Source organism: Takifugu rubripes, chromosome 21 (genome assembly GCF_901000725.2).
Source record: "Takifugu rubripes chromosome 21, fTakRub1.2, whole genome shotgun sequence".
NCBI classification, from domain to species: domain Eukaryota; kingdom Metazoa; phylum Chordata; class Actinopteri; order Tetraodontiformes; family Tetraodontidae; genus Takifugu; species Takifugu rubripes.
The window spans coordinates 16,167,278-16,191,157 of NC_042305.1; the positions used below are offsets into that span (position 1 = coordinate 16,167,278).

The window sequence follows — 23,880 nt, forward strand, 5'->3', positions numbered from 1 at the left end:
ATGTACATGTGCAGTCCATCCCCTTGTGGCTGTATTAATAAGTGCATTTCTACATCGACGCTGCCCCCTAGTGACTGGGTGTTGAACTGCAGCAATTTACGACCTCGGTACATATGTAAAACCTGTCCATCGCCTCAAAATGAAAAATATTCTCATACAATACTTTTAAACCAGGTCAGCTCTCATATGTCAAATATTTATTACAAGATTTTAGTTACATGTAGTTTTCCTGAACACAAACTTCTAGAAAGGGTGACTTTTCCACTCGAGAGGTACGTTTCCATTTATGGTCACAATTTAAAGCATATGTTGATCTTCAGGCATTTTCCCTCTCAAGATACGGAATAAAAAGTATATAAAAATCATATATACCTAATGAATGGCTCAACACTGAAGGAAACAAGTTCCAGACTAAGAACGTTGGACATCTAATCACAAGAGTGCAGGGTCACCACTAACATTTAATACAGTTTACTGCTATAAACAAATGCAAAACTCTAGCATATAACGGCAATTGTGTGTAGTTCACTTATTCACTCACTTATTTTCCATTCGTATGTAAAAAAACACTACCTTTAAATACATCCTCAGTATTGTTACAGTAATTAAAAAGATAAAGCACCATCTTTCATTTAGCCATTTCTGCCCTGAAACATCAATAGAAATGTGTATAGTAAATTTAAGCATTTCAAAGAAAATAACCACAATACAAGTTTTTTTATATATAAAAATGGTTTAACAATTTTCAGTATAAAACATTACAGAGTCCCCAGCCAATCGAACAAATTAATGGTCTCCATTTGATGATCTCCACTGTCAGGCATTCTACAACAGCATACAAAGGGGTTTTTTTTTTTTACATTAGACTTTTCTGTAGCTTGTTTTCCTAGTTAAGGGAAAATATTACAACACAAATTCTAACAATCACTCTTTTGCTATAATAATAAAAAATGAACTCCTGGTCCAATCAAAGCCCTAAACCCAACAACGTCTGGTCAAAACGCAGGGGTCTATGCAGTCTTCTGCTGGCCCTTCTTTCCAATAAGGGATTTGTGGATGTGTGGAATGACACCTGAAAACAAAGAGTGTGATTAAATCTCTAATTTGAAAGAAAATAGGCAGGAAAAACTTGGGAAGAACGTGTCATCTCACCTCCTCCGGCAATTGTCGCCTTGATAAGGGAGTCCAACTCCTCGTCGCCACGGATGGCCAGTTGCAAGTGACGAGGAGTGATACGCTTCACCTTCAAGTCTTTGGAGGCATTACCTGCCAACTCTAGTACCTAATAAACAAGCAACGCACACGCAATCATACAAACAGCACCAGCCAAAGGGTGTCACAATATCAAGGCAAACGTAAAAGCAGAACCTACTTCGGCAGTGAGGTACTCGAGGATGGCAGCACTGTACACAGCTGCCGTGGCTCCTACACGACCATGGCTGGTTGTGCGGGTCTTTAAGTGCCTGTGGATACGTCCCACTGGAAACTGACAACAAAGAGAGGTGTCATGACAGTGAGCAATGCGTGCACCCTCCAGGAAGGCATGCAGCAACGCCACATCTTACCTGTAGTCCAGCCCTTTGGGAGCGGGATACTGCTTTTGCCTTTGCTTTGCCGCTGTCTTTTCCTGCTTTGCCACCAGCCTGCATGGAACAGAAGCCCGTTTATGCACAACTTTGTTGGAAGGACAACAAGGAGGGATTTGTGCATCCGCGCCAACTGAAGCTGACAGTGCACAGCAAACTGTGGAGGAATATTTCAACGGGCTGCGAAAACCCACAATTGATGAGCAAGAATGGCCCTTTTTTTTGTGCGCGGTGCGTGACTCATGTAATCCGTTTAAATATTATGAATTTCCCGCCAACGGAAGACTCAAGGGCGACTCTCCAAACGAAGAAGTTTAGACGCCAAAAGCGCCATAAATGACCCGCGTGACTGAACAAATAGCTGCAAACAACAATATAATTGACGTACGCCGCACGCGCGCGCGCTGCCACCCCTGAACTCGCGGCAAAAAGAAAAACACACGCGCCGCTTTGAACCCTGTCCGACGAGGGAAAAACCCGCACCTCCAAAATTTACACCCTCGACTGTAGAGCTGACTTTTACTAAACCCCACTGATCAATTTAATCTATTTGTACACCCACAGCCAACCCGTTAGCATTTACCAGCCGTTAAGCTAAAGAAATACAAAACTTAGCTTCTCCCGACAAATGCCAATTTCCACCGAGTTAAAGAGCACACTGGGGGGTGATATCAAGTTCATAGTTTCGACAAAGCACTTGATTTCTGCGCTACGGTTAACGCTATTCTGAATGCGTATCAGCAGAAACAGCAAAACTTTAAACGGGAAAATATCAAAAATCGGACTTCTGGCGCTAATGCTACTGCTAACTGTTAGCAGATATTTAGCTTTTTAGCAGACTTAAAAAGACAGCCTGTCGATTCCTTCAGTAAAAGTAAAAAGGGGACCTACCTACATGTGCAATTAATGCGGCATAAATATATACCTAGGTCTTAAGGTGAGCAGAGGCGTACATACCATTTTCCTTCACGGTATCTGACTGTAGAACTGAGCGGGTAGCAAACAATTTGGGCTCCTAAAAGCAGAGAAACAATAAACCCCGTTCGGAAATCGTTTGCTTGAAATCCCTCACGGAGAAGAGGGAGCCAATCAGAGGACGCGTTGTTACTTCGAATCTCAATTTCGACCAATCCCCTTAGAGCTTGCAGGAGCCCTGCCCATCCCCCCACCGCGGATCGCCGTTTTTACCCTTTGCGCACGAGCCCAAAAAGTGGGCGGGACTTAGAGTCGAGCGTCCTTCCGCGGGCGGCCGTTCCCAAATGTCACTAATATAGGGGGGGCTTAGAATCGTGTCAATTGCGAATTTTACAACAACAGTGCGCGTTTCTTCAAAAACAACTTTGTTTCGTTCCGTATGTATTGTCATTAAAATGACCGTAGTCGCACTAAAAGCAATAGTCACACTAAAAGCAAAAATCCCCCCCCACCCACCCCCGTGAATCGCCACTGACTGTACAGTGTCGATAATGGTGAAAGCTGTTATGTATGTATGGTAAATACAACCCGTTCTCCAATGTCATCCGGAAGGCGGTTCGGAGCGAGTGAGCGGCGGGGAAGCCGGCGAATGGAAATCCAATTTGTCCTGTCGGTTTTGTAAGTGACAGCTGGGGAAGCCAAACGCAGCGCAGCAGCGAGCGTCCCGTTTCCTCTCCGAGCTCGGCGAGCGAGGGGGGTGGGGGTCGAAGATACGCAGAGTAACGGGCTGCTGGTGGTGAAGATGGCGGATGGGGATAGTGGCAGTGAGCGCGGCGGCAGCAGCGGCGGTGGAGGGGGAGGAGGCAGCGGCGGGTTTCAACATTACCAGCGGGACTCGGAGACCCAAGAGCTCGCCTCGAAGCGATTGGACATTCAGAACAAACGCTTCTACCTTGACGTGAAGCAGAACGCCAAAGGTCGGTTCATCAAAATCGCCGAGGTCGGTGCCGGGGGCTCGAAAAGTCGGCTGACCCTCTCGATGTCAGTCGCGGCAGAGTTCCGCGATTACCTGGGTGATTTCATAGAGCACTACGCCCAACTTGGGCCTAGCTCCCCGGAGCAGATCGCCCAGTCTTCCGGTGGGGATGACACCGGGCCTAGACGGGCCTTGAAGAGCGAGTTCCTTGTGCGTGAGAACCGAAAATACTACCTCGATCTGAAGGAGAACCAGCGGGGTCGATTTCTCCGGATCCGACAGACCGTCAACCGAGGCCCCGGGTTCGGTGTAGGAGTGGGTGGCTTCCCAGGAGCTGGTCTGCAGGCCGGACAAACCATCGCGCTCCCAGCCCAAGGCTTAATAGAGTTCCGTGACGCCTTGGCCAAGTTGATAGATGACTACGGGGGAGATGAGGAGGACCTGTCCGGTGGCGGGGGTGCCGGGGGCTACAGCGAGCTCCCCGAGGGCACCTCGATCACCGTGGACTCCAAGCGTTTCTTCTTCGACGTGGGATCCAACAAGTACGGAGTTTTCTTACGGGTGAGCGAGGTCAAGCCCAGTTACAGAAACTCTATCACAATCCCGTTCAAGGCGTGGAGTAAGTTCGGAGGAGCGTTCAGCCGCTACGCCGAGGAAATGAAAGAGATCCAGGAGCGACACCGGGACAAGATGTACGAGAGGAGAGCCGGAGAAGAGTCGGATGGAGACGACGCGGATGACGATTGATGCGGAGCTAAAGTAGATGTGGTGAAGCTGACAACGTGATGCAAAGCCTGGCGATAAACAGAGAAAGAAATAGGAATATTCTGTGCATGACGAACTTAAAAAAATGCTAATTCAGCGGATTAAAGTTAGTAGTTTTATTTGACTGAAAAATTACTGTCTATATAAGAGAAACATGTTGTAAAGCATAGGTGGATTTTTAGCTAAATGAGTGCAGACTGCAGAAGTCAGCTCCTTTCTAAGAGATGCCCCAATGAATTAAAACTATATATATATATACATATATATATATATATATATATATGTATATATATATATATATATATATATATATATATGTGTATATATATATATATATACATATATAGCTCACCTGGCACTGACCTGTAGTCTGTGACATGCTCATACCAGCAGGTGCACGGTGGGAGTGAGACAGCGGCTTGCATCACTCTCCAAGGCTGTGTGTTTATCTCTTAAATGACCGGCAGTGGACATCTTATCCAGACACACCCAGTCTCAGTTCAGGGGGGTGGCATGGGGGGGGGGGGGGTCTGATCTTTGCACCACAGGATATTCACTAGGCCCAGCTCATTTCCCTTTAGGGGACCTGTTACAAGCACATGACTCATTTGGATTCCATGGACAATCCAGATGAGTCCAAAAGACCCCCCCCTCTCCACCGTGACCCCCTTTCCTGCCGTCCCTCCCGGGCCATCCCTCAGGTGCTAACATCTTATCTGACCGCTGATTACTGGTGAGGCCTGGCTTCATTGGACTCTGCGTTCTAGGGGTGTATCAGCAACATCTGTGCCTCTGCATCATCCTGAAGAGCTTTTGGGGTCAGAGCTGGTTAACAAGTTGGTGTAGCTGACGGAGACACGCGTAACCCTCTCTGACCGCTTCATCAAACAGGATGCGGTGAGCTCAGGCCTTGAGCACTAGTCACCATTTGTTAAGTAAATAAGCTTAATATTACCAAGCTTAGGTTATGGTCTCAAGAGAATTGACCGTGTTAAGAGTGCAACATTTGGATCCTTTAATCTTGAACTCTTAATGACTGAAGCACTATTCAGTCTGATTGTAAGAAAAATTAGGTGCTTTTTGGAAATCAAGCCCAAAGTAGGTGCTTTACCTAAAGACAAATAAACATATAACGGAAGAGATTTACTTACTAAACAGATCAGTTATAGATAGAATTATTTTTCAAAAGAGATATATTGAAATATGTCTTAGAAACATGAGACATTTATTAGATATTGCTGCCTAAAGTGGCTTATTTAAAACACTAAACATGGATGCAACTATCCAGGGTGATATTTCATACCTGCTTTTTCCCTAACATTTCTGTTATTCCTTAGAGGAAATTAAGAATTAAAAAAAAAAGTGATAATATAGTATGTTATTGCAGTTTCTAGAAACCACTTCTTTGAAGTAGTTTGTCAGCAAACGCTCAGCACTCCAGTTCACTTTAAAGCGCATCCAGTTGTCCCCTCGTCCCAGTGCAACCATTCAATCACGTTTTATCTCGAACCGGCTTTCCATCAGTTGCCATAGGATGCAACACCTGCAATCATCAACACATTGTCTTTAGTGCTCCTTTAAAAAAAAAAAAAAAAAAGCGCCCGTGTTTTGCATGCCTGCTCTCTCGCGGAGCTGCCTTTGTGTTCTTTTTCTTTTGCATATTCTGAGTGATGTACGATGGTATTTAGCCATATTTGAGAGCAGTTTCATCCTTTATTTCTCGCAGTGGAGATCAGCATTGGAGATAAGTTTACATTTCAGTCTGATAATTAAAAAGCAAGTTGAAATTCCCGCGCTTCGGGGAATGTAACGCTCATTGTCCCTCTTCCTTTGGTGTGTAAGCCTCTCGTTCAGTTTTCCCACCACACATACAGAAATGCCATATTGAGAAAAAAAAAACAAAATACCTGGGAGCAATAGGTTTTTTTTTCCTTTCTATTGATATAAATATATAATATTACACATAAAATTGAAATACATCCTTTATCCTGTACTGTGTTACGTGAAATGGCAGCTGTTTCAGTCGTGTGTTCTGCTGTAATATTCTACCAAGTTCCTTTCAACGAGAAATAAAAAGATCTTTGCTCAGGAGCGGCGTGGCCTTTCTGTCTTCACACGTCAACGTTGTGACCATTTTAAATCAGTTTGTGAGCATTAAAATCGATTTTTGTGCCAGGATTTTGTGAATTATCTTTAAAAAAAAAAAAAAAACTCAAACAAGGAAAATGGGACATTTATTTCTAAACGAATTAATTCTTTATAGCATAAATCCTGTGTTCCAGTGAAGTGAGGTTGTGAGACATTAAACACGTGGAGGGGGGCTCACCCTGGTCCCAGAGAAAGACCCAGAACCAAATTCTTGCAGCAGTCTGTTGCATCACTGCCTCCAACAAATATTCCACTATGCGGCTATTTATCTCCCTTGACTTGCCCTCGTGCTAAAAATACGGCGGCCCGCAGGGTCAAAAGGCCTGGCTGGGTGGGTTCTAGCGTGAGGTTTTAATTTAGAAAATCATCCAGCTGTCTGCGGTCCGTCAACTCCCAAAACGCAGCTCGGCAGTTGATTTCAGCCCCAGCCGCAGGTGCAGTTGCCCCCTCTTGCATTTGTAGATGGCAGGTGAGCGGCTGAACGTCCGCCAACAGCTGCAGCGGAAAAAATAAGAGGCAGCAGCTTTACAAAAAGGACCTGCAGGTAATTTGAGCTACGGTGGCTCACGAGGGCCAGTTCAAATGCCCCTCTTGTTTCCTGCAGGACGTCCTTCCGTCCCATTCACACACAAGGACATTTCACCCTCTCACGCCAGCGTGCCGGCCTCCTCTGAGGCTGCGGAGCGCTGATACATGTGAGTGAGTAAAACAGAGGACATCTCGAGGGCACGTAATACCACGCTGAGCCCGGTGCCAGTGAAAGAGGGGATTATTTCACATGGCCAGCCGGAGAGATGGGAGCCACACTAAGCTGCTGCGCGTCATCCCGAGCAGGCCGGGGGCTGAGGATCCATCAAAACGGCAATGAGCATCTGTGCACACACACGGTAAAACCTTTGCTTATCGGATATATTGTAAATCAGATTTACTATCTAGGAAATTTGATAAACCTCTCGCAATCTGCATCTTTTCTGCTGGAGTCCTGGTGTTTTAATTCAAGGTACAACCCCCCTGTGGCAACATTAACCTCCTCCAAGACGGCCGCGTCATTATTATTAAGAGTGGACAGTGCAGCTATTAATGGCTTGACATCAGATTCACCAGAGCTTTGGGACATTTTGAAATAATGTGCGCGGATAAAAGAATACAATTGAACAGAAAAATAAAAAATAAACCCATCATAATCAAGCAGGTGTCCATTGAGAAACTTGTTTTTAGCTTCTAATGGGACAGGCAGAGGACGGGGTCAGGACTGCAGGACGCTGCTTCAACGTGGACTTTAGGACCTTGACATCCAACATCCGTTTGGAAGGATCATACAAATGGAGTTTGTGTTTGTGTTGAGCTTTCTGGGCCACCGTGGTGTTAGTGAGATGGGGAAAATGTATCTGAAGGTCCCCTCCTATGGGCCTGGTCCCGCTCAAGGTTTCCTCCTGTTAAAAGTTGAACTGAAACTGAAAATGACTGATGGCTGTAGCAATGATCTCGTACGGTATAAAGATTTCCAAACACAGCATCAGGGACCAGTGTCATGGAGGACGACTATTCCACACAGTTCTGTTCTATCCTGTTTATTACAATCAATATTTCATCCAAGTATTTGTACCCCTGAGCAGGTAGCTACATGCAAGAGTTGTAGAGACAATAACACTCCTGCTGAAATGAGAACAGCACCCACCTCGGCTCAGCTCAACGTTTTAAATGGAGCCCTCAGAGGTGGTTAAATCATTTTGGCAGGCTTGATATTTCTGGCTCAGCAGGTTTCCTGCTTTGATGTAATGTCAGCAGCCTGTTTGTGATAAGAGAGGGGAGACGAAATGGAAGCGGGAGAGAGAGAGAAAGAGAGACGATGATGGAGAATGTGCATCAAATCTGGACCTGAAGCAACCGAGGGTTCCGTGGCTGCCGAGCAACTATCCTACGGTGGTGAATAACGGGCTTGGAGGCTATTTTTAGCCTGTGTTGCCATGTCTGAGGAATGTTCTCTGCCGCACGCTCAGGGAAACTACAGTTTCTGTGCGCGTTACGCACTGTCATCCTAATCCCATCCATGAATGGAGGCAACGATCAGCTTGATTCACACACACACACACACACACACACACACACACACACGAAAACTGCCCTGAACACACGCTCACTCACACAAAACACTTTGGTGGGTTGATTTGTCCTTATACAGGACAAATTGTCCCTTATTTTTCAACCACTGCCCTGTTGCTTATTGGCACCAACTTTAATCCAAGGTGACAAACGTTGGTGAGTAAATGTGATTTTATTGCTTTCATGAGAAAGCATTGTTGGACTTTTTCTCTAAAAGAAAAACTTCCTTCTCGGTCCAATTTTTTGGTTCTATTTGCCTGGCCGCTATTGTTGACGGTCTTTTCACACATTAAAATGCCAAAAAAATAAAAGTTAAATTGTGCTTTTGTTTACGCTGAAGAAGAGAAATGTGGAGGGTTGAACAATCTTCAAGAAAAACTGAATAATAGAACAGCACATTTTTATGTTTGTAATTGTTAGATTACAAATGGATGGATGGATGGATGGATGGATGGATGGATGGATGGATGGATGGATGGATGAATGGATGAATGGATGAATGGATGGGTGGGTGGGTGGGTGGATGGATAGATGGGTGGATTGATGGATGGATGGGTGGGTGGATGGATGGATGGATGGATGGATGGATGGATGGATGGATTGATGGATGGATGGATGGATAGATGGGTGGATTGATGGATGGATGGATGGATGGATGGATGGATGGATGGATGGATGGATGGATGGATAGATGGGTGGATTGATGGATGGATGGATGGATGGATGGATGGATGGATGGATGGATGGGTGGGTGGATGGATGGATGGATGGATGGACGGATGGATGGGTGGGTGGGTGGATGGATAGATGGGTGGATTGATGGATGGATGGATGGATGGATGGATGGATGGATGGATGGATGGATGGGTGGATGGATGGGTGGATGGATGGATTTGGGATTAGCTGCATCTTTCACCTGCATCCAAATTTTTCTGGCATCATTCTATTAAAAATGCAGTTCAATGAGGACAATCCAATCTTCCTTCCTTCCTGGACATAGACACTGATAACAGCTGTACACGAATGATAAACCAGCTAATCACACGTGACTCCGGGATAACTTAGTTTGTCATGTTTATTTTTTGCTGTGTGTCCTTAATAAAGTCTTGGACGTCCTCTCCATAGCAAAAGGCCCAGAAAAATAGACGAAACAAAAGGAAAAGGATGTTATTGTATAATTAATCTTCAATCAATCTTCAATCTTTATTTATTTATATGGCACTTTTCATACAATGGGTAGCACAAAGTGCCTCACAAAGGATAAAAACAACAAAGAGAAACAAGAGAATCAAGAAAAAGGACACACACACACAAATACACACACTCTAACACACACACCCACACACACAAACAAGCTGAGACATGGCTGGGCACCGAGACCTGAGGCGAAGGAGACGCCACCTTTGGGGGCCCACCAGGCCGGGGTCAAGGTCACGGTCCGTGACCACAGGTGGTACCGCCACAAAGACCGGAGGCTCCACACCAAGGCACAGAGCCCCCTAACCACCCAGGCCAGAGCCGTCCACGGGACAGCACCCCCAGTGGTAGACCGGAAACATCTCCCAGCCTGGCAGGCCCCCATAAGGAAATTAGGCGATCTCTTGGATTCTTTTCTGGTTGAATCAATGATTACAAGCAAGACAATGATACGGCCGTAAGAAAAAGGTGAAGGAACGCAAAATCAAAAAGAACATTGCTGAAGTGGCTCTCTCTTCTCCTCTGTGATTCCTACGCAGTCCTCAGGCTTCTCCGTGATGGTTAAAACTTCTGGTGCGTTGTTGCTCTTGTTTTGGCGCTTCATGGAGAGGTACCAGGTTTTAGACTCATGCACGAATCGCAGGCCGTAACGTTCGCCGATGTTCAGGTCTTTCTTCTCAAACCAGAAAGGCTCTGATTCGCCATCCTTTTCAAACTGTTAGATTTAATCACAGAGTTTTCAAAAAGTTAATACAAACACCCATAGTAGATCCCACCAATAAATCAAAGGTAAAATTACCTGCAGGCTGTTTGCAACTACCTTCATCCAGTACCAGTTGCTCTCATAGCAGAACCTAAAGGCATATCTTGTTTCTTTTGTCAAAATATCAACCAGCGGTGCTACGAGAGAGAGAAAGCAACATTTTTGCTCAGGAGGTATGTAAATCAGAGCTGGATGTGTCAAAATGCCTATTTTACACAGCTGTTTCTGGTCCAGGTCGTACCATATTCTTCTTGTGTATCCACAGCACACAGCATCATTTCGCTCTTGAACTTTCGGATGGTAATGAATTTCCCATTATCAATCTTCAGGACTGACTTGGCCAGGGCGTCACTGGCAGGAGAGGAAACAAAGGCCGTCACCACACGGAGCACCTCACATACACTGGGTTTCCCATGAGAAAATCCAGAGAAAACAAACTTCTATGCACCTAAACAAGGGCAAATCTTCAAGGAAACTGGTGGAAAAACTCCTGAAATGGTGGTGTTGGGTTGTCTCATCTCACCCTGGGTACCGTCACCCTTAAAGCCACACTTGACCTCAGAAGTGACTTATTCGTGTATTACTGTAGAATTCTCACCCAATAAAACTACAAATCCCAGGATGCAGAAGTAAAGGCAAGTGAAAGGAATATTCCTTCTCTTTTTATGTTAGATGCAAACCTGCCTTTCGTGTGTTGTACTTGGATAAAGAGAGTTATAGCTGGAATTGTCAGCGTTAAACCTTGTATGTGTAAGATTATCTTGTGGCGGACACATGGGGGGTGTATCTCGCACCCAGGTGATGCATGGGGTGATGGGCGTGATTAGCCCTTGATTTGAGGCACTGTTCGACGCACCATTTAGTATTGTCTGCTGGATGCAGAATAAAGACGTCCAAACCATCTGCTCTGTCCGAGTCGTTCCTTGTCCTGCTACGACAGACATGTCCAAAGTCCGGCCCGGGGGCCAAATGCGGCCCAGGGTCAGTTTTCATCCGGCCCGCAGCCTCTGTCATAAAATCAATAATGTCTGGCCCGCACATAGAATTAATACATTGGGCAGCAGTACTGTTACCTGCGCGTACTGAATGCTGCCCTCTAGTGGGTAAATGAGGAACCGCAAATGAATAAAGGAGAGAGTGATTAAATGAGCCCCCAATTTTCTAAAATGGCGACAATCAACAAAGGAAAGTTGACTGCGAGGGCCGACGGTTCAAGGATGGGTGGAAATTGGACTATTTCTTCACTGAAATGCGCAACAACTGTGTCTGCCTCATTTGTAAAGAGACAGTGGCTGTTTTTAGAGTTCAATGTCAAGCGACATTACCAAACAAGACATGCTGACAAGATCACAGGCAAGGAGCGCAGCGAGAAACTTAGGCAACTTGAAGCTAGTTTAATCTCACAGCAGCAATATTTTGCAAGAGCTCGAGAGTCAAATGAGAACGCTACAAAGGCTATTTACGAGGTAGATTGCAAAGCATTGCAAACCTTCCACCCAGGGTGAATTTATCAAAGACTGCGTGATGACAATGGTGACGAAAATCTGTCCTGAGAAGCAGCAAGAGTTTGCCAAAGTCTGCCTGGCACGTAACACTGTGGCACGCAGGATTGAAGAAGTGTCATCAGACATCACAAGACGAAAAGCACAGACGCCTCTGACACTGCTCAGTTCATCTTCAGAGCCTGAAAAACCAGAGGAACAGATTTATTCTCTTCTGTTTGCGCTGCCGTGGATGACATGAAACTCCCGTGGAATAAAATGTCTGGGATTATTACGGATGGCGCACCATCCATGGCTGGCGAACGAAGTGGATTAGCAACACTAATAAGTAACAAAGGAAGTGAAGAAGGGGGGGAAAGCTGTAAAACTCCACTGCATCATTCATCAGCAGGTTCTGCGTGCTAAACATCTTCGATACGAACGTGTTATGGGACCGGTGATAAAGGCGATGAACTGTATCCGCTCCAGGGCGCGATGCCACCGTCAGTTCCAACAGTTTCTCAGCGAGATTCATGCGGAATATGGAGAGAATAATATGGCAAGAACTCGGTGAGTTTTTGGCTGAAAAAGGACAACCTATGGGAGAACTAAGTGACCCCATGTGGCTGGCTGATTTGGGGTTTCTAGTTGATATTCCAAAGCACCTTAATGTCCTCAACATCAGTCTCCAGGGACCAGACGCAGTCATAAACCAACTATATTCACATGTCAAAGCCTTTGGAATCAAGCTGCAACTGTTTGAAAGACACCTGTCGCAGACCCAACCCATCACTGCACCTTTCAGCGCTGCAAGGAACCAGGACCAGGTTCCCAGAGCGATGCCAGTGCGCGAACGGGGCGGTGCGCGTCAGATATTTTAATCTCTGGCTGAAGAAATTTCTCTCGGGATTTTTGCAGCTATCGAGAAGGAGATCGCTCTTTTTTTCCTCACCTTTCTCCGTGGACACAGAGGATGTTCCAGACCATTTGCAGCTGCAGAGAGCCGCGGTCGGCACCAGCAGCTTTCCCTCGCCAACTTTTACCGACGGCTGGATGAGGACAGGTTTCGGGAGATTCGAGCATTTGCTCAGAAAATGCTAAGCTTGTTTGGGTCGACGGATTTGTGTGAGAAGACATTCCCGGTTATGAACTTGTGAGGACACGGCTAGCGGACTCTCACTGTTCTATGTAAAGAACGTCCGCCAAGGTCGCCCCCTACATTTTTAACACATTTTAACCCCCCTTTGCAAAAAGTTTGGACACCCCTGTGCTACAATCTATCATTTATGTAATGCTGCACCTGAACTCAGCTATTTATTTATTTTTTTGCTGCTTTTCAGTATCCTTTACATTTAATAACTCAAGAATGCAATACTTGGGAGCAGTGGTGTCGATAGACCTATTTTAGAAGGTTTCAACGCTAAATAATTTTTTAAGCCGACATATTCAATTAAAGTGGCCAGAACACGAGTTTAAATAAATAACCATATAACCTGTCATTATTTACTTAAATATGATCATGAATCTATCAGTTTCTCCTCAGCTCATGGCGTAAGAAAACCCATCAGTGCATCGGTACCCAATCCATTCCACCTGTTCATTGAGCAGAGGCACAACACTCAAAATCCAGTCCAGGTTTTCCGGGCGACCAGAACTCGCTCTCGGCACCTGCAGCGTGAAAACCTTTGAAGCAGAGCCGAGAGCGTTAGAAAGAGAAAGGATGGACGTAGGAAAGTTGCTGTTCAAACCCATGATTGTTGTTTTACTGTATTTAAAAAAGACAAAAAAAACCCTATCTTTTTCTCAGATTTCCTCAGTCCCTATTAGCTGTGATGTTCTCTGCTGGTGCGCCACATTCGCTCACATCATGTGGTCCAAGCCCACCTGCATTTAAATCAAATCCATCTTTATTTATATAGCGTCTTATACAATCAAAATTGTTTCAAGGCGCTTTCCAGAATCCCAGGGCCTGACCCCAGACAAGCAACAGTGGCAAGGAAAAACTCCCCTTTAACGGGAAGAAACCTTGAGCAGGACCAGGCTCATGTAGGGGGACCCTCCTGCTGATGGGGGGGTGAGTAGAGTGAGGTGAGAGGAGAGGAGAGGAGAGGAGAGGAGAGGAGAGAAGGAATAGGAGGAATCTCCAACCTGCATTTTTAGTTTGGTTTCATCCCATTTCATTACAAAAATAAATAAATTTTGAATTGCACATGCATTCACTTACATCAAATCTTTAGTAATAACGTGAATTTCCGTGTTGCCCGAGAATTCACCGTTCAATAAAAATATTCCAATCATAACGGTGCTTCTAATGAGCGGATTTCTTCTTAAACCCACCTTAACTAGCCCTAACCCTACTTGGGTGAAGGTCTGCAGGGTTTACTCACCCGGGCATGTTGTGGAGTTTCTGCATGGTGCGAGGATGAAGCACAGCACAGGCAGGGCCGCTTTAAATACGATCTCTTCGGCATAACTCTGATATTCGGATCATCTTCCTCCACCTCTGCTGTCACGCCCTGCCACCAGCTGACTGCCCTGGTCCAACCCCACGCCCAGGACCCGGTTTCGCATCACCACGCATCCACATCTTTCTCACGAGCAAACGTTTTACGTGGGTTTGGTTCAGCGCTTACAAGACATATGATATTGTCGCCTGCAGCACTTAACGATCATTTACGTAAATGAATTGCATTTTAAAACGTTTCACACTTGCGGGCCACATATAGCCAGTGTGCAAGAGAGCATTGGATGGATGTATAAACTAATACATGTTTCATGTTTGAACCAGAAGGAAATATGAGGAAATACGGTGCGTGACTTATTGACCCATAAAAACCCAAACTGACATGTCACACGGCTCTAGTTCATCGTGTCAGTCACTGCAGATGCCTTTTGAAGGTGTGATCCAGACTGAGTATTGTTTGTGCACGCGTGGTTTAATTTCAACAATAAAATGATGCTCACCTGTGATGAGAAGTGACAAAACATGACTACATTTGTACAAAAGGGTGGTTACAGAAGAAAGGAATGGAATTGATCTGGTTTTAAAACACCCATACACATATGTTTTGGGACAGTGAAATACAAACACACCCATGGATACATGTGTTTTCTAATGTTTCTCTCTTGGGCTTTGACAAGTAAACATGTAAACTTAAGCGTCTTCTTGGTAAACCAGTTTCACAAACACCTTGTCTTTAAGCGCGTCGTTCTCCCTGTAGACATACATCGGCGATTCGGGAGTGGACGGGCCGATTTCATCCGCCAGCTCCTCCTCGATTCTCCCTTTATCCTCCTTGGAGATCAGTTCGCCGTAAGAGGCCACGCAGAGATCGTGGTCCTGGAGCGACGCAGGGTATCGGAGCGATGCCTTCTCAATTCTCACCGAGCGCCTAACCGGGGTGAAGAACCGAACCTCCTGGCCGTTGACCCGGGCCGGCTCCTTCGGCTGAGTGTGAGGGCAGCTGCCGGAAACCAAAGAAACAGTGGTTCTGAGGTAACAGGCCAGATTCTCACGCATCGGGTCAGGAACTTAAAACTACAGGACAGTTTCAGCCATCATGTTTCAACACCAAGGTATCAAACATGAAAAGAGGTGAGCGAGAGTCAATCTTAGCTTTTGATTAGCTGGTATAATTGCATGAAAGAACCTGTGAAGCTGGTGGAGACGTACCCAGGAGTCGCTGTTATCTTATACTTGACTACAGAGGAATCTCCTTTCTCTCCATAGATGAGGGCTCGGACGGGTTGGGGGGTCGTCATCGGCTCCTTGGTTAAGTCCAGGGTGTTTTGTTCTGCCTGCCCATCGCCCTTCTCTTCGTTGTTATCTTCAGCTGCCAAGGAAGCCCAATAAATGATTGACAAAGCTAATTTGGAACACAGAATTAAAAACTCTGACATGTTTGAAGCGGCAGGGATGGCGCTCACCCTGGGCCTCGTCCTTTTTCTTCAGGATCTCAAACACCACAGTCCGCAGCTCATCCACCGGCTAAAAGAAAAAGAAAAAGTGGATTATTTGAATGGCCGGAGGGAAAATTTAAAGGTATTAACAGTTTTCAGAACTCAACAGAAGGATCATAGTGAAATCAATAAAAATACCCTTTTGGGCTGAACTCTGGACCTTCAAAGCCCCCCCCCAATCCCTTCAATTACAGCTTTAATTTGTGCCTGAACATTCCTCCCCCCCCCCCCCATTTAGATCATAAAGCTGTTACCTCCAACACGATGCTAACAGCTTCTTCAAACAAGGGCAGCACCTCCAGGTTTCCCTCCCGCTCCATCAGACGGGCCTGGCAGATCCAGTACTTGGCAAACTTGCGGGACACTGCAGGCAGTCGTGAGAGGACTGCCTTCACCTGCTCTGGAGGGCAACCCTGCGGAGGACGTTAATGAACTGCTGGTACTGCCACGCTACATCTGACATGAAGCAGAACCAATACCTCTCCCAGCAATTTCACACAATCAGCCAGCGATCTGTCCACGGCACAGATGAGGGAGTGAGCCTCGTCTTCACCCTTCATGGTGGCACAGAAAGGCTGGGACTTGGTCACGGTGCGCTTGGCTTGAGGTTTCACTGGCAGTGGAGGACGCTTGTAGGAGATTCCTTTGGCTTCCCGCCACTCCTGTAACTTTTTCCTATGAAGGCAACGGAAAGGATTTATGAGATCTTGATCTGCAAAGAACATGCTGCGACTCAACTAACTGCAGTACGGGTCCACCCATACACATAAAACAGTCTGAAATCATCGAGCACAGCGCATCCCGATGTCGTTATTGGAGGAGAAAAGACGCGGCACAAACTTTATGTGCACGACACAATCTTTCCTCACATCTCATGATTCCCAAGCTGGTCCCAAACAAGAAGAGCTCTGAAGCCAATAGAATCCCTCCACCAGCAGCCTTTAACTCTCATTCCAAAACAGCTGATAGATATAATCTATTTGGGTTTGACCATAGTTTGACGTGTCGTTCGACTTACATTCTTTCTGCCTGAGCCGCTGTCTGTTTCTTCCCGTCGGTCTGAGGAATCAGCGTGTCCGGGACCGTCACCCTGGTGCTGCTGCTCTGGCTTGTGAAGCTGCCCGCTCGGCCGGGCCTCGCCACCCTTGTTCTTTGTTGTGGTTGGACATTGGCTGAGCCGCGTCCCACCTTGTCATCTTTCTTTGTAGCAATCTTGTTTTTCTGCACTTGTTCATCCTTAGTACGATGCACGACTGCACTCCTGGATGTTCGTGAAGGAAGTACATACTGTTGTCCTTTTCCCCCCATTTTTACCTCAGATTTGGGATTTTTGGAGACATTTGTTGGCTGTGTAGTTGATTTACTACATCTGGACAATCTCCCATCGTTTTTGTCAGCTGTGGTTGTGCACCTGTGCGAATTGGATATTGATTTCTGATGGTTTGTTTGTTGAACCTTTGAAAGACGAGCAGTTTTGTCCAAATGCAGGTTAGTGCTCGCCTTGTTCTGACCTTGTGATTTAATTTTGGCTCCTTTCGTTGAAGAAACAGCTGTTCTTTCTTCATCAAGACTTTTTGAAACAGATTTCTTCGTATTTGAAAGGATGGTTGAACCTTTGGAAGCAGTGACAGTCGTCCTGTCCCTGGGTGCAGACTTGTTAACCACAGACCTCGTCAGGGCTGTTTCTGTGATCGAGGTGTGTCTTTTGTTTTGATTCACCTTGGTTACAGCAGGAACGAGACCTGTTTTTGTTTTGACAAGTGGACCAAAACTGATTCTGGAATCAAATGTTCTTATTGGGCAGGGCAAGGTAGAAGTGTATCTCCTGTCAAAATTTCTGTTCGATGTTTTTACAACTGTTTGAATAGTCTTAGATAAAGTCCTGTCTAAAGGTTTGTTTGGTGCAGTCAAATGCTTTGCATAATGGCACACTGGTAAACAAATGTCAAAGTTTTCTTTGTTATGGACACCGAGAACTTTTGTGGCAGGGCACACTGCTGATTTAGCACCAAGATGAGCTGTTTTTTTAGCACCAAGAGGAGGTTTTTTTTGTTCACTGCCAAATCTCTCAGATGTTTTGTTCTCTTTTCCGGTAGCCTGTAGAAAAGAAACAAAATCTATCATGGAAGAATGTTTCAACATAAATATCAAAGCCTAATGTCCCTATGTGAGAAGAATTGTTGTTATCACTGTTATCGTCCAAATGCTATGATGTGTAGATTTTAAGTGTTTGAGGAATGCTGCTAAGAAAAAGGAATGTGTGAATGTTTAAACCAAGTGCTGGAGCTGTTTACAAAACCTCCACTTTCCCTAGCAAGGCGGCCTGTTGATCTGAGTCTAGTGACGAATAGCACGGATGAACCTCACCCTCACGCCCACCAGCTGATAATGGCAACTAGTCATCACCAAAATATTTATAGTATTTTTGTACTGTCATCCAACAAAGAATGAATCGCCCCACCTTTAGCGAGGACATTGCGGTTTTCTTAACCTGAGAGATATCCTGGAGGTTTGGCCTAAGAAGTGAGAGTTGAAATATCATTATACAGCATACAGCACAATTTTAAAGATTCAAACATCATACATTGACCCACACTTTATATTCCTAAGCATAAATATTATACTCACTTTGTGGTGGGCACTTTGAACTTCCCTTTTGCTTTCAAATACTCCATTAGCTTCTGCTTATGCAGCTCTGTCACAAGAAATGGCAAATAAATGGCACAAAAGGTGACATAAACATGTGCATGTGTCTATATGTATGTGTGTGTGTAAATTTATACATTCACATTATATTTAATAAAAGTCACTTTAATAAGCCTAATTGGAACTGAGTCAATTTCCGGTTTCCCTCATGTAAACAGGAAGCAGGTTTATTAAATTTGAATATAACATTTAAAAAGATGTTAATCCAATTTAATATTCAACATTTTATCATTATTCTTTTAAGTAGTAGCTAGGAGCGACCATATCGAATATTGTCAGACCAAATAAATGACAACTAAGTATTAAAATATAACTATGAAGGGGGGCATTTTACACATAAATGAGCAGGTTTATAAAAGCAGTGTAATTAGGCAGGGGATTAAATTTTGGATCCCAAATCCCAAAAAGCCCCCACCAATAAAAGATGACTTGGTATTTTGATCATTTAAAAGTTTGCGACGAAACACCAATATCGGTTCTTTTTCTCTCTGTACGTAATGTGTCTCTGTAGCGTTAGCATGGTTTAGCTAATTCGAGTGGTCATTAGTTCGAAAACACGGTCGCTAACCTTTCTTTGAAAGCGATGTGGTCTCTCCTTCCTCCATGACTGTTTCAATGCGGATTACGGTTCTTCGCTCGATCTGAATGTAGAATATTACAAATAATCACGCATGTAAAGACAGCTTGCGGTTTGTTTTGTTTTAGCTCCACGCTAAAAAAAAAAACACGGAACATCCTGTTTGAAATTGCCGCGAGACAGCACGCCCTGCTCTGTGATTGGATAGTTTGAATTTTTCATTAACAAGCACTTGCGTGCACGCGCATGTCAGAGAGCGGAAGTTCTTTTTTCATTCTTCTTCTTCTCTTCCGTTTATTGGCGGTTTTAGGTGCATTTCCGCCACTGGCTGCGAGTGTTGATCCGGATGGATATACAAGAATATACAAATACCGTTTAAGTTTAATTCAGTTCTAATCCCGTCACACCCCGTTTAACCGCATCACCACTCTACTGAGGTCCTCTATCAGTGACAACTTTGTGCTTCTTATTTTCTACAGAGGACTGGGACACGCTACACTGTCTCTTCCTCACCTCAACGGTCACATCCATGTTTTGTACATTAAACCCTGCATGCCCACTTACATTTAAAGGAGAGCGGGCACTCCTTGAGGACAGCCAAGTACGGGTACTGGCCAGAGAAGACCGCTGGTTTGAGAGGGGTGTCAAGGAAGCCATCCATGTCAAATTGGAAAAACCATCCTTAAACAGAGGTGGTGGGCTGAGGCACTTCCCACCACCCACATACAATGCAGTCCTCCACTCCTTCCAACAACAAACCAAACGTTCACACCATTTGAAGAGACCTGGTGATGCACCACCATGTGAGTCAGGAGACACACCAGGGGAGACACCTCAACTGAAGTCCTACAAGTACCTGTGTGTTCAACAATAACCTGGACTGGACACACAACACAGACGCCCTTGTCAAGAAGGGCAATAGCAGACTGTTCCTGCTCAGGAGACTGAGGTCTTTTGGAGTGCAGGGACCCCTCCTCAGGACTTTCTATGACTTATGGGATAGTCTGCTGGTCCAGTAGCATCACGGACAGGGACAGGAAGAGGATGGACAGACTGGTAAGGAGGGCCAGCTGTGTCTGTGGGATGTCCCCTGGACTCAGTGGAGGTGGTGGCAAACGGGAGGTTGATGGCTAAGCTGTCATCCATGTTGAACAACCCCCCCCCCCCCCCCCCCCCGCCCCCCACAGGACCCCCTGGCAGCACTGGGCAGCTCCTTCAGTGAGCGACTGCTCCACCCTCGGTGTGTGAAGGAGAGGTATCGCAGATCTTTCCTGCCGGCTGCTGTCAGACTGCACAATAAACATAACGCCCGCTAGCACAGACTGAATATTATATATTCACCCTCTGTACTATGTACAGGTATACAGGGCCTGAGTATCCATTTACCTGGATTATTGTATATACACATCCTCTTTATATATTCCCAATTTTATTCTATTTTATTTTTCTGTTGCGCTGTAAATTTCCCCGTGTGGGACAAATAAAGGACCTGAAATCTGAATCCTGAAAAAACTAGGTGAACGACCCTACCAACCACCCTCAGGTGACCACCCAGATCATTAGAAGCCTTCTGGATAGAAGGCGAAACGTCTTCAAAGAGAAGAAAAACAGTCCAGTTGACCGAGAAAACTACCTTGGATAACTATGACCTGGATGATTGAGAATCTACAGACATCTAGTAACTCGTGACTTCCTATTAACACTAACATTTAATTCTATATTGTCCCTTTTTTGTAGCTCTCTTTGCAATTTTTTTATTCAATTGCTGTTATCCACATGTGCACTGGAACCCATACAAAATGTCCCTCATAGCCATCGCCTGAATTCTGTACAGTGCATTTCTAATACACTTTGTGCTGAACATGACTGAGCACATTATTACCCTCGTTGGGTTTGCATCCTCCAACCACTGCATTACCAACAATAGTGCCACCATTTCCCCCTGTGTTGAGATGTCAAATTAATCACGTCACATTAAATATCATATATTCAGGTACTAGTTTTGAGAGAGTTGTCATCAAACCAACCAAATATGGGAAAGAGGGATTACACAGAGTATTGTATTGACAGAAAGCCCTTGACCCCCAGGCGGTGGTACAAATATGATGAACTCATGAATGTAGTGCTCAGGGACCTGTGGCAAGACCTCAGAGGCTTCTGTAAGTAATTCCAGTATTCTGTTCTAAACAAAAATCACACATTTCATTGATTCTGGATTGATTGTTTGTCTCTGTCTTTGAGGAAAGTTTCCTCAACACCTGTAGCTGACAATGCTTCATTAACCCTCTTCCTCCCCATTTAAACACCAAACTCTGGCACAAACCTACTCCCATCTTATCGTCTCTCTGATACATCTGTTCATGTCTGAATGTAACCATAGTAACGATCAACCTTTTGTCTACCAATGAAAAGCCTACTGTAGCCTCAGGAAATAACCCACACTCAACAAGTGTAATTCATTAAACCACAAGTGAAACAAGCATAAAAACGAATGAATAGAAAAATCAGTTTTATAAAATAATTTATTAGTCACTGTGCAACCTTACAGTTTCTTTAAAATGATTACAAGCCTGGTAAAAAAAAATCGATAAATAGACGCGTAAATAGAAAATAATTTAGCAATGAATAGATTAATTAATATTATTAATTGTTTGTCATTCGACACAATAAATACAAGCGACAAGGTGCTCAGCAGACGAAACAACAGCGCCACCTTGTGGCAACATTTGACTGTCATCAACCCAACAAAACAAATCGCTTTCTGTACTTAGTACATACAGTAAATGGGCCCTCTACAAGCTGTGCACAAGTGCATTCGGACACAATTGGCTTCGAGAGAATCTGAACTGCTGCTACATTCCAACCTTCTGTTGAAGAGCGTTACATCTCTCCCTCACACGTGGGCGTCTTCTTCAGAGCCAGGAGGGTGAAGATAGTGTTTCGCTGGGCGCTCTCCAGACACATTTCCACCGGCTTGTTCTCCTCCACGGCCGTGCTGATGTACCAGTCGCTGTAGGGGACCGATACCAGGGTGCAGAGGTTGATCCCAGTGATGTGCTTGTTGAAGAGAAAGCGAACCAGTTCGCTGTCAGAGCTGATGGAGCTCAGTTGCTCCTTGTCTTCCACTGCCTGTGAGAAGAAAAGATACATATGAAGAGATTCAATTCACGTAAAGAGGAACGCCGAAGGAGAGCTCATCCTCCATCGAGATTATTCAAATCCTTTAAAACTGAGGATCTATCTTTGCTGTAAATGTGAATTTAATATGAACTTTATGGGTTTTTTTTTTTTTTTTTTACCTCCAGATGCAAAGTTGGTTCCTCGCCATCCTTGTGGCAAGAGAGGAAGAAGTTTGTTCCCCTGATGCCCAGCGCCACAGTTTGGGCATTGATGCTGGATTCAAGGTGCACGTAGGTCGACAGGTTCAGGTTCACTGAGGGGAGGAAATAAACAGGTTCATGAGAACTGGTTCGCTCTCATCAAGTTCTGCTGCCTTTAAAAAGCTGGGAGTTACCTTTGCGACATTCCGAGCCTCCCTGGAGCATCACTGCGTTGAGCTCCATGCTGTCTGGGACCCGGATCAGGCTCCTCTTCTCGCTGTCGGACACGCTGTACTCCTGCATGCTCATTCTCATGTACTTTTGTACAGGCGGAGCCGAGTAGCGCTCGAAGACAATTTGCTCTGTGGGTGAGAAATCTTTTTAGCCTCTAGTGTGACCTTAGAAAAATAAGGAAATAAAACTAAAACTTTGTGAGTGTGTGTGTGTGTGTGTGTGTGTGTGTGTGTGGGTTTGCATGATTAAAACCCACGTTCAGGCCTCCACCTTTGCCCGTATTTACCTTCCACGATGGTGTCCATCATCATGCTGAGCAGGTTTTCATCCCTGAACTCGGTGCTCAGCAGCGACTCAGACCTGTTGCCCTTCAGCCTCTCCATGGCGATGACCAGGTTGACCACGCTCTTCATGGTCAGCGGGTGATGGGTGATCTCCAGCTCCAGACCTTCTGGCATCTGGGACTGCAACATTTTGCTCTCGTTGGATTTCATCTGAGATTCCATCTTTTGTTTTTTGAATTAGGGAAGTACTGCAGAAAGACAGAGCGACTGGATTTAAACGACAAAAACTGATTTAAATGCTGCTTTAAATTCTTCCTCCACAGTTACATCTTCATCTCTACCATATCAGAATAAATGACTTTTGTCTTCCAAATGCAGCTAACAGACCTGAATCAAACTTCCATAAAGACTCTACTCATTAACTAAGCAGGTTTAAAACTTGCAGGAAATGCCTGGAAGGCTCTGTTTACCTATAGGTTGTGTAGGTTCCGAGTTGTTTTAGTGTGTCTGGTTAGGATTCCAGTTGGGTTGTGCTCATCTTTGGCTGGCTGCTCTGCTTTATACAGCCACACAGGGAATTTCCCCCATAAACAGGAAGCCTCTGCGATGACGAAAAACTGTACACAGCTCAGGTAAATTATGTGATTGTGACACCAGGACACACACACGCACACACACACCCTCCCACATGCCTCAATGCTGATATTAGATTAGCATACGCCAATTGTTCAGCGTTGTGGTTCATGTTGAAAAGCCTCAGGCGGAGGAGGATTTAAAGGTTTTGCTGTTTAATTAAATACCTTTAAATACTTAAATAAGTATTTCTGTGGGTGTTTGGAGGCAATACAATAAAAACTATTTTGAA

General features: G+C 45.0%; 5 protein-coding genes across 8 annotated transcripts; 1 reads left to right on the top strand and 4 right to left on the bottom strand.

The window, feature by feature from the left end:
• Window positions 1-698: 698 nt before the first annotated feature.
• Window positions 699-2,701, bottom strand: LOC101080230 (histone H2A.V). Its single transcript, XM_003975077.3, has 5 exons — window positions 2,544-2,701; window positions 1,566-1,643; window positions 1,373-1,486; window positions 1,153-1,282; window positions 699-1,072 (listed from the first exon to the last, which is right to left on the bottom strand). The coding sequence occupies exons 1-5, from the start codon at window positions 2,544-2,546 to the stop codon at window positions 1,011-1,013; spliced, it is 387 nt and encodes a 128-aa protein (XP_003975126.1). The 5' UTR covers window positions 2,547-2,701; the 3' UTR covers window positions 699-1,010.
• A 372-nt stretch (window positions 2,702-3,073) lies between these two features.
• On the top strand, window positions 3,074-4,361 carry LOC101064658 (transcriptional activator protein Pur-beta). Its single transcript, XM_011615950.2, has one exon. It carries the CDS (start codon window positions 3,304-3,306, stop codon window positions 4,222-4,224), a length of 921 nt encoding a protein of 306 aa, XP_011614252.1. The 5' UTR covers window positions 3,074-3,303; the 3' UTR covers window positions 4,225-4,361.
• Window positions 4,362-9,802: 5,441 nt separating this feature from the next.
• Window positions 9,803-14,763, bottom strand: LOC115247620 (uncharacterized). Of its 2 annotated transcripts, none has more exons than XM_029829930.1 (4): window positions 14,322-14,763; window positions 10,695-10,804; window positions 10,490-10,590; window positions 9,803-10,405 (listed from the first exon to the last, which is right to left on the bottom strand). In XM_029829930.1, the coding sequence occupies exons 1-4, from the start codon at window positions 14,345-14,347 to the stop codon at window positions 10,175-10,177; spliced, it is 468 nt and encodes a 155-aa protein (XP_029685790.1). In that variant the 5' UTR covers window positions 14,348-14,763; the 3' UTR covers window positions 9,803-10,174. The 2 variants fall into 2 exon arrangements, with proteins under 2 accessions (XP_029685790.1, XP_029685789.1); XM_029829929.1 differs by lacking the exon at window positions 14,322-14,763 and adding an exon at window positions 12,887-13,425.
• Window positions 14,764-14,854: 91 nt separating this feature from the next.
• ckap2l (cytoskeleton associated protein 2-like) lies at window positions 14,855-19,375 on the bottom strand. 2 transcript variants are annotated; one of them, XM_029829928.1, is made up of 9 exons: window positions 19,169-19,375; window positions 18,523-18,589; window positions 18,356-18,410; window positions 16,913-17,991; window positions 16,374-16,569; window positions 16,149-16,307; window positions 15,862-15,922; window positions 15,608-15,770; window positions 14,855-15,398 (listed from the first exon to the last, which is right to left on the bottom strand). In XM_029829928.1, the coding sequence occupies exons 1-9, from the start codon at window positions 19,203-19,205 to the stop codon at window positions 15,089-15,091; spliced, it is 2,127 nt and encodes a 708-aa protein (XP_029685788.1). In that variant the 5' UTR covers window positions 19,206-19,375; the 3' UTR covers window positions 14,855-15,088. The 2 variants fall into 2 exon arrangements, with proteins under 2 accessions (XP_029685788.1, XP_011614251.2); XM_011615949.2 differs by having other exon boundaries at window positions 15,608-15,767; window positions 19,169-19,374.
• A 2,306-nt stretch (window positions 19,376-21,681) lies between these two features.
• il1b (interleukin 1, beta) lies at window positions 21,682-23,577 on the bottom strand. Of its 2 annotated transcripts, XM_011615826.2 has the most exons (5): window positions 23,486-23,577; window positions 23,018-23,263; window positions 22,692-22,859; window positions 22,477-22,610; window positions 21,682-22,306 (listed from the first exon to the last, which is right to left on the bottom strand). In XM_011615826.2, the coding sequence occupies exons 2-5, from the start codon at window positions 23,235-23,237 to the stop codon at window positions 22,058-22,060; spliced, it is 771 nt and encodes a 256-aa protein (XP_011614128.1). In that variant the 5' UTR covers window positions 23,238-23,263; window positions 23,486-23,577; the 3' UTR covers window positions 21,682-22,057. The 2 variants fall into 2 exon arrangements, with proteins under 2 accessions (XP_011614128.1, NP_001267019.1); NM_001280090.1 differs by lacking the exon at window positions 23,486-23,577 and having other exon boundaries at window positions 22,058-22,306; window positions 23,018-23,237.
• Between the last annotated feature and the right edge of the window lie 303 nt (window positions 23,578-23,880).

What these genes read in the sequence shown, in the direction of transcription:
- LOC115247620 (XM_029829929.1), bottom strand. Translation starts at nt 13,071, where the DNA reads ATGTCTTCTCACACAAATCCGTCGACCCAAACAAGCTTAGCATTTTCT. An exon ending in CTCTGTGTCCACGGAGAAAG is followed by an intron (nt 10,805 to 12,886) that starts GTGAGGAAAAAA and finishes CTCTCCTGCCAG; the next exon opens with TGACGCCCTGGCCAAGTCAG. An exon ending in GGATACACAAGAAGAATATG is followed by an intron (nt 10,591 to 10,694) that starts GTACGACCTGGA and finishes TCTCTCTCGTAG; the next exon opens with CACCGCTGGTTGATATTTTG.
- LOC101080230 (XM_003975077.3), bottom strand. An exon ending in CCCAAAGGGCTGGACTACAG is followed by an intron (nt 1,487 to 1,565) that starts GTAAGATGTGGC and finishes CTTTGTTGTCAG; the next exon opens with TTTCCAGTGGGACGTATCCA. An exon ending in TCGAGTACCTCACTGCCGAA is followed by an intron (nt 1,283 to 1,372) that starts GTAGGTTCTGCT and finishes CTTGTTTATTAG; the next exon opens with GTACTAGAGTTGGCAGGTAA.
- ckap2l (XM_029829928.1), bottom strand. Translation starts at nt 19,205, where the DNA reads ATGGAGGAAGGAGAGACCACATCGCTTTCAAAGAAAG. An exon ending in CCGCAATGTCCTCGCTAAAG is followed by an intron (nt 17,992 to 18,355) that starts GTGGGGCGATTC and finishes TCTTTTCTACAG; the next exon opens with GCTACCGGAAAAGAGAACAA. An exon ending in AAGATAACAGCGACTCCTGG is followed by an intron (nt 15,399 to 15,607) that starts GTACGTCTCCAC and finishes GGTTTCCGGCAG; the next exon opens with CTGCCCTCACACTCAGCCGA.
- LOC101064658 (XM_011615950.2), top strand. Translation starts at nt 3,304, where the DNA reads ATGGCGGATGGGGATAGTGGCAGTGAGCGCGGCGGCAGCAGCGGCGGT.
- il1b (XM_011615826.2), bottom strand. Translation starts at nt 23,237, where the DNA reads ATGGAATCTCAGATGAAATCCAACGAGAGCAAAATGTTGCAGTCCCAG. An exon ending in GATGGACACCATCGTGGAAG is followed by an intron (nt 22,860 to 23,017) that starts GTAAATACGGGC and finishes TCTCACCCACAG; the next exon opens with AGCAAATTGTCTTCGAGCGC. An exon ending in AACCAACTTTGCATCTGGAG is followed by an intron (nt 22,307 to 22,476) that starts GTAAAAAAAAAA and finishes TTCTTCTCACAG; the next exon opens with GCAGTGGAAGACAAGGAGCA.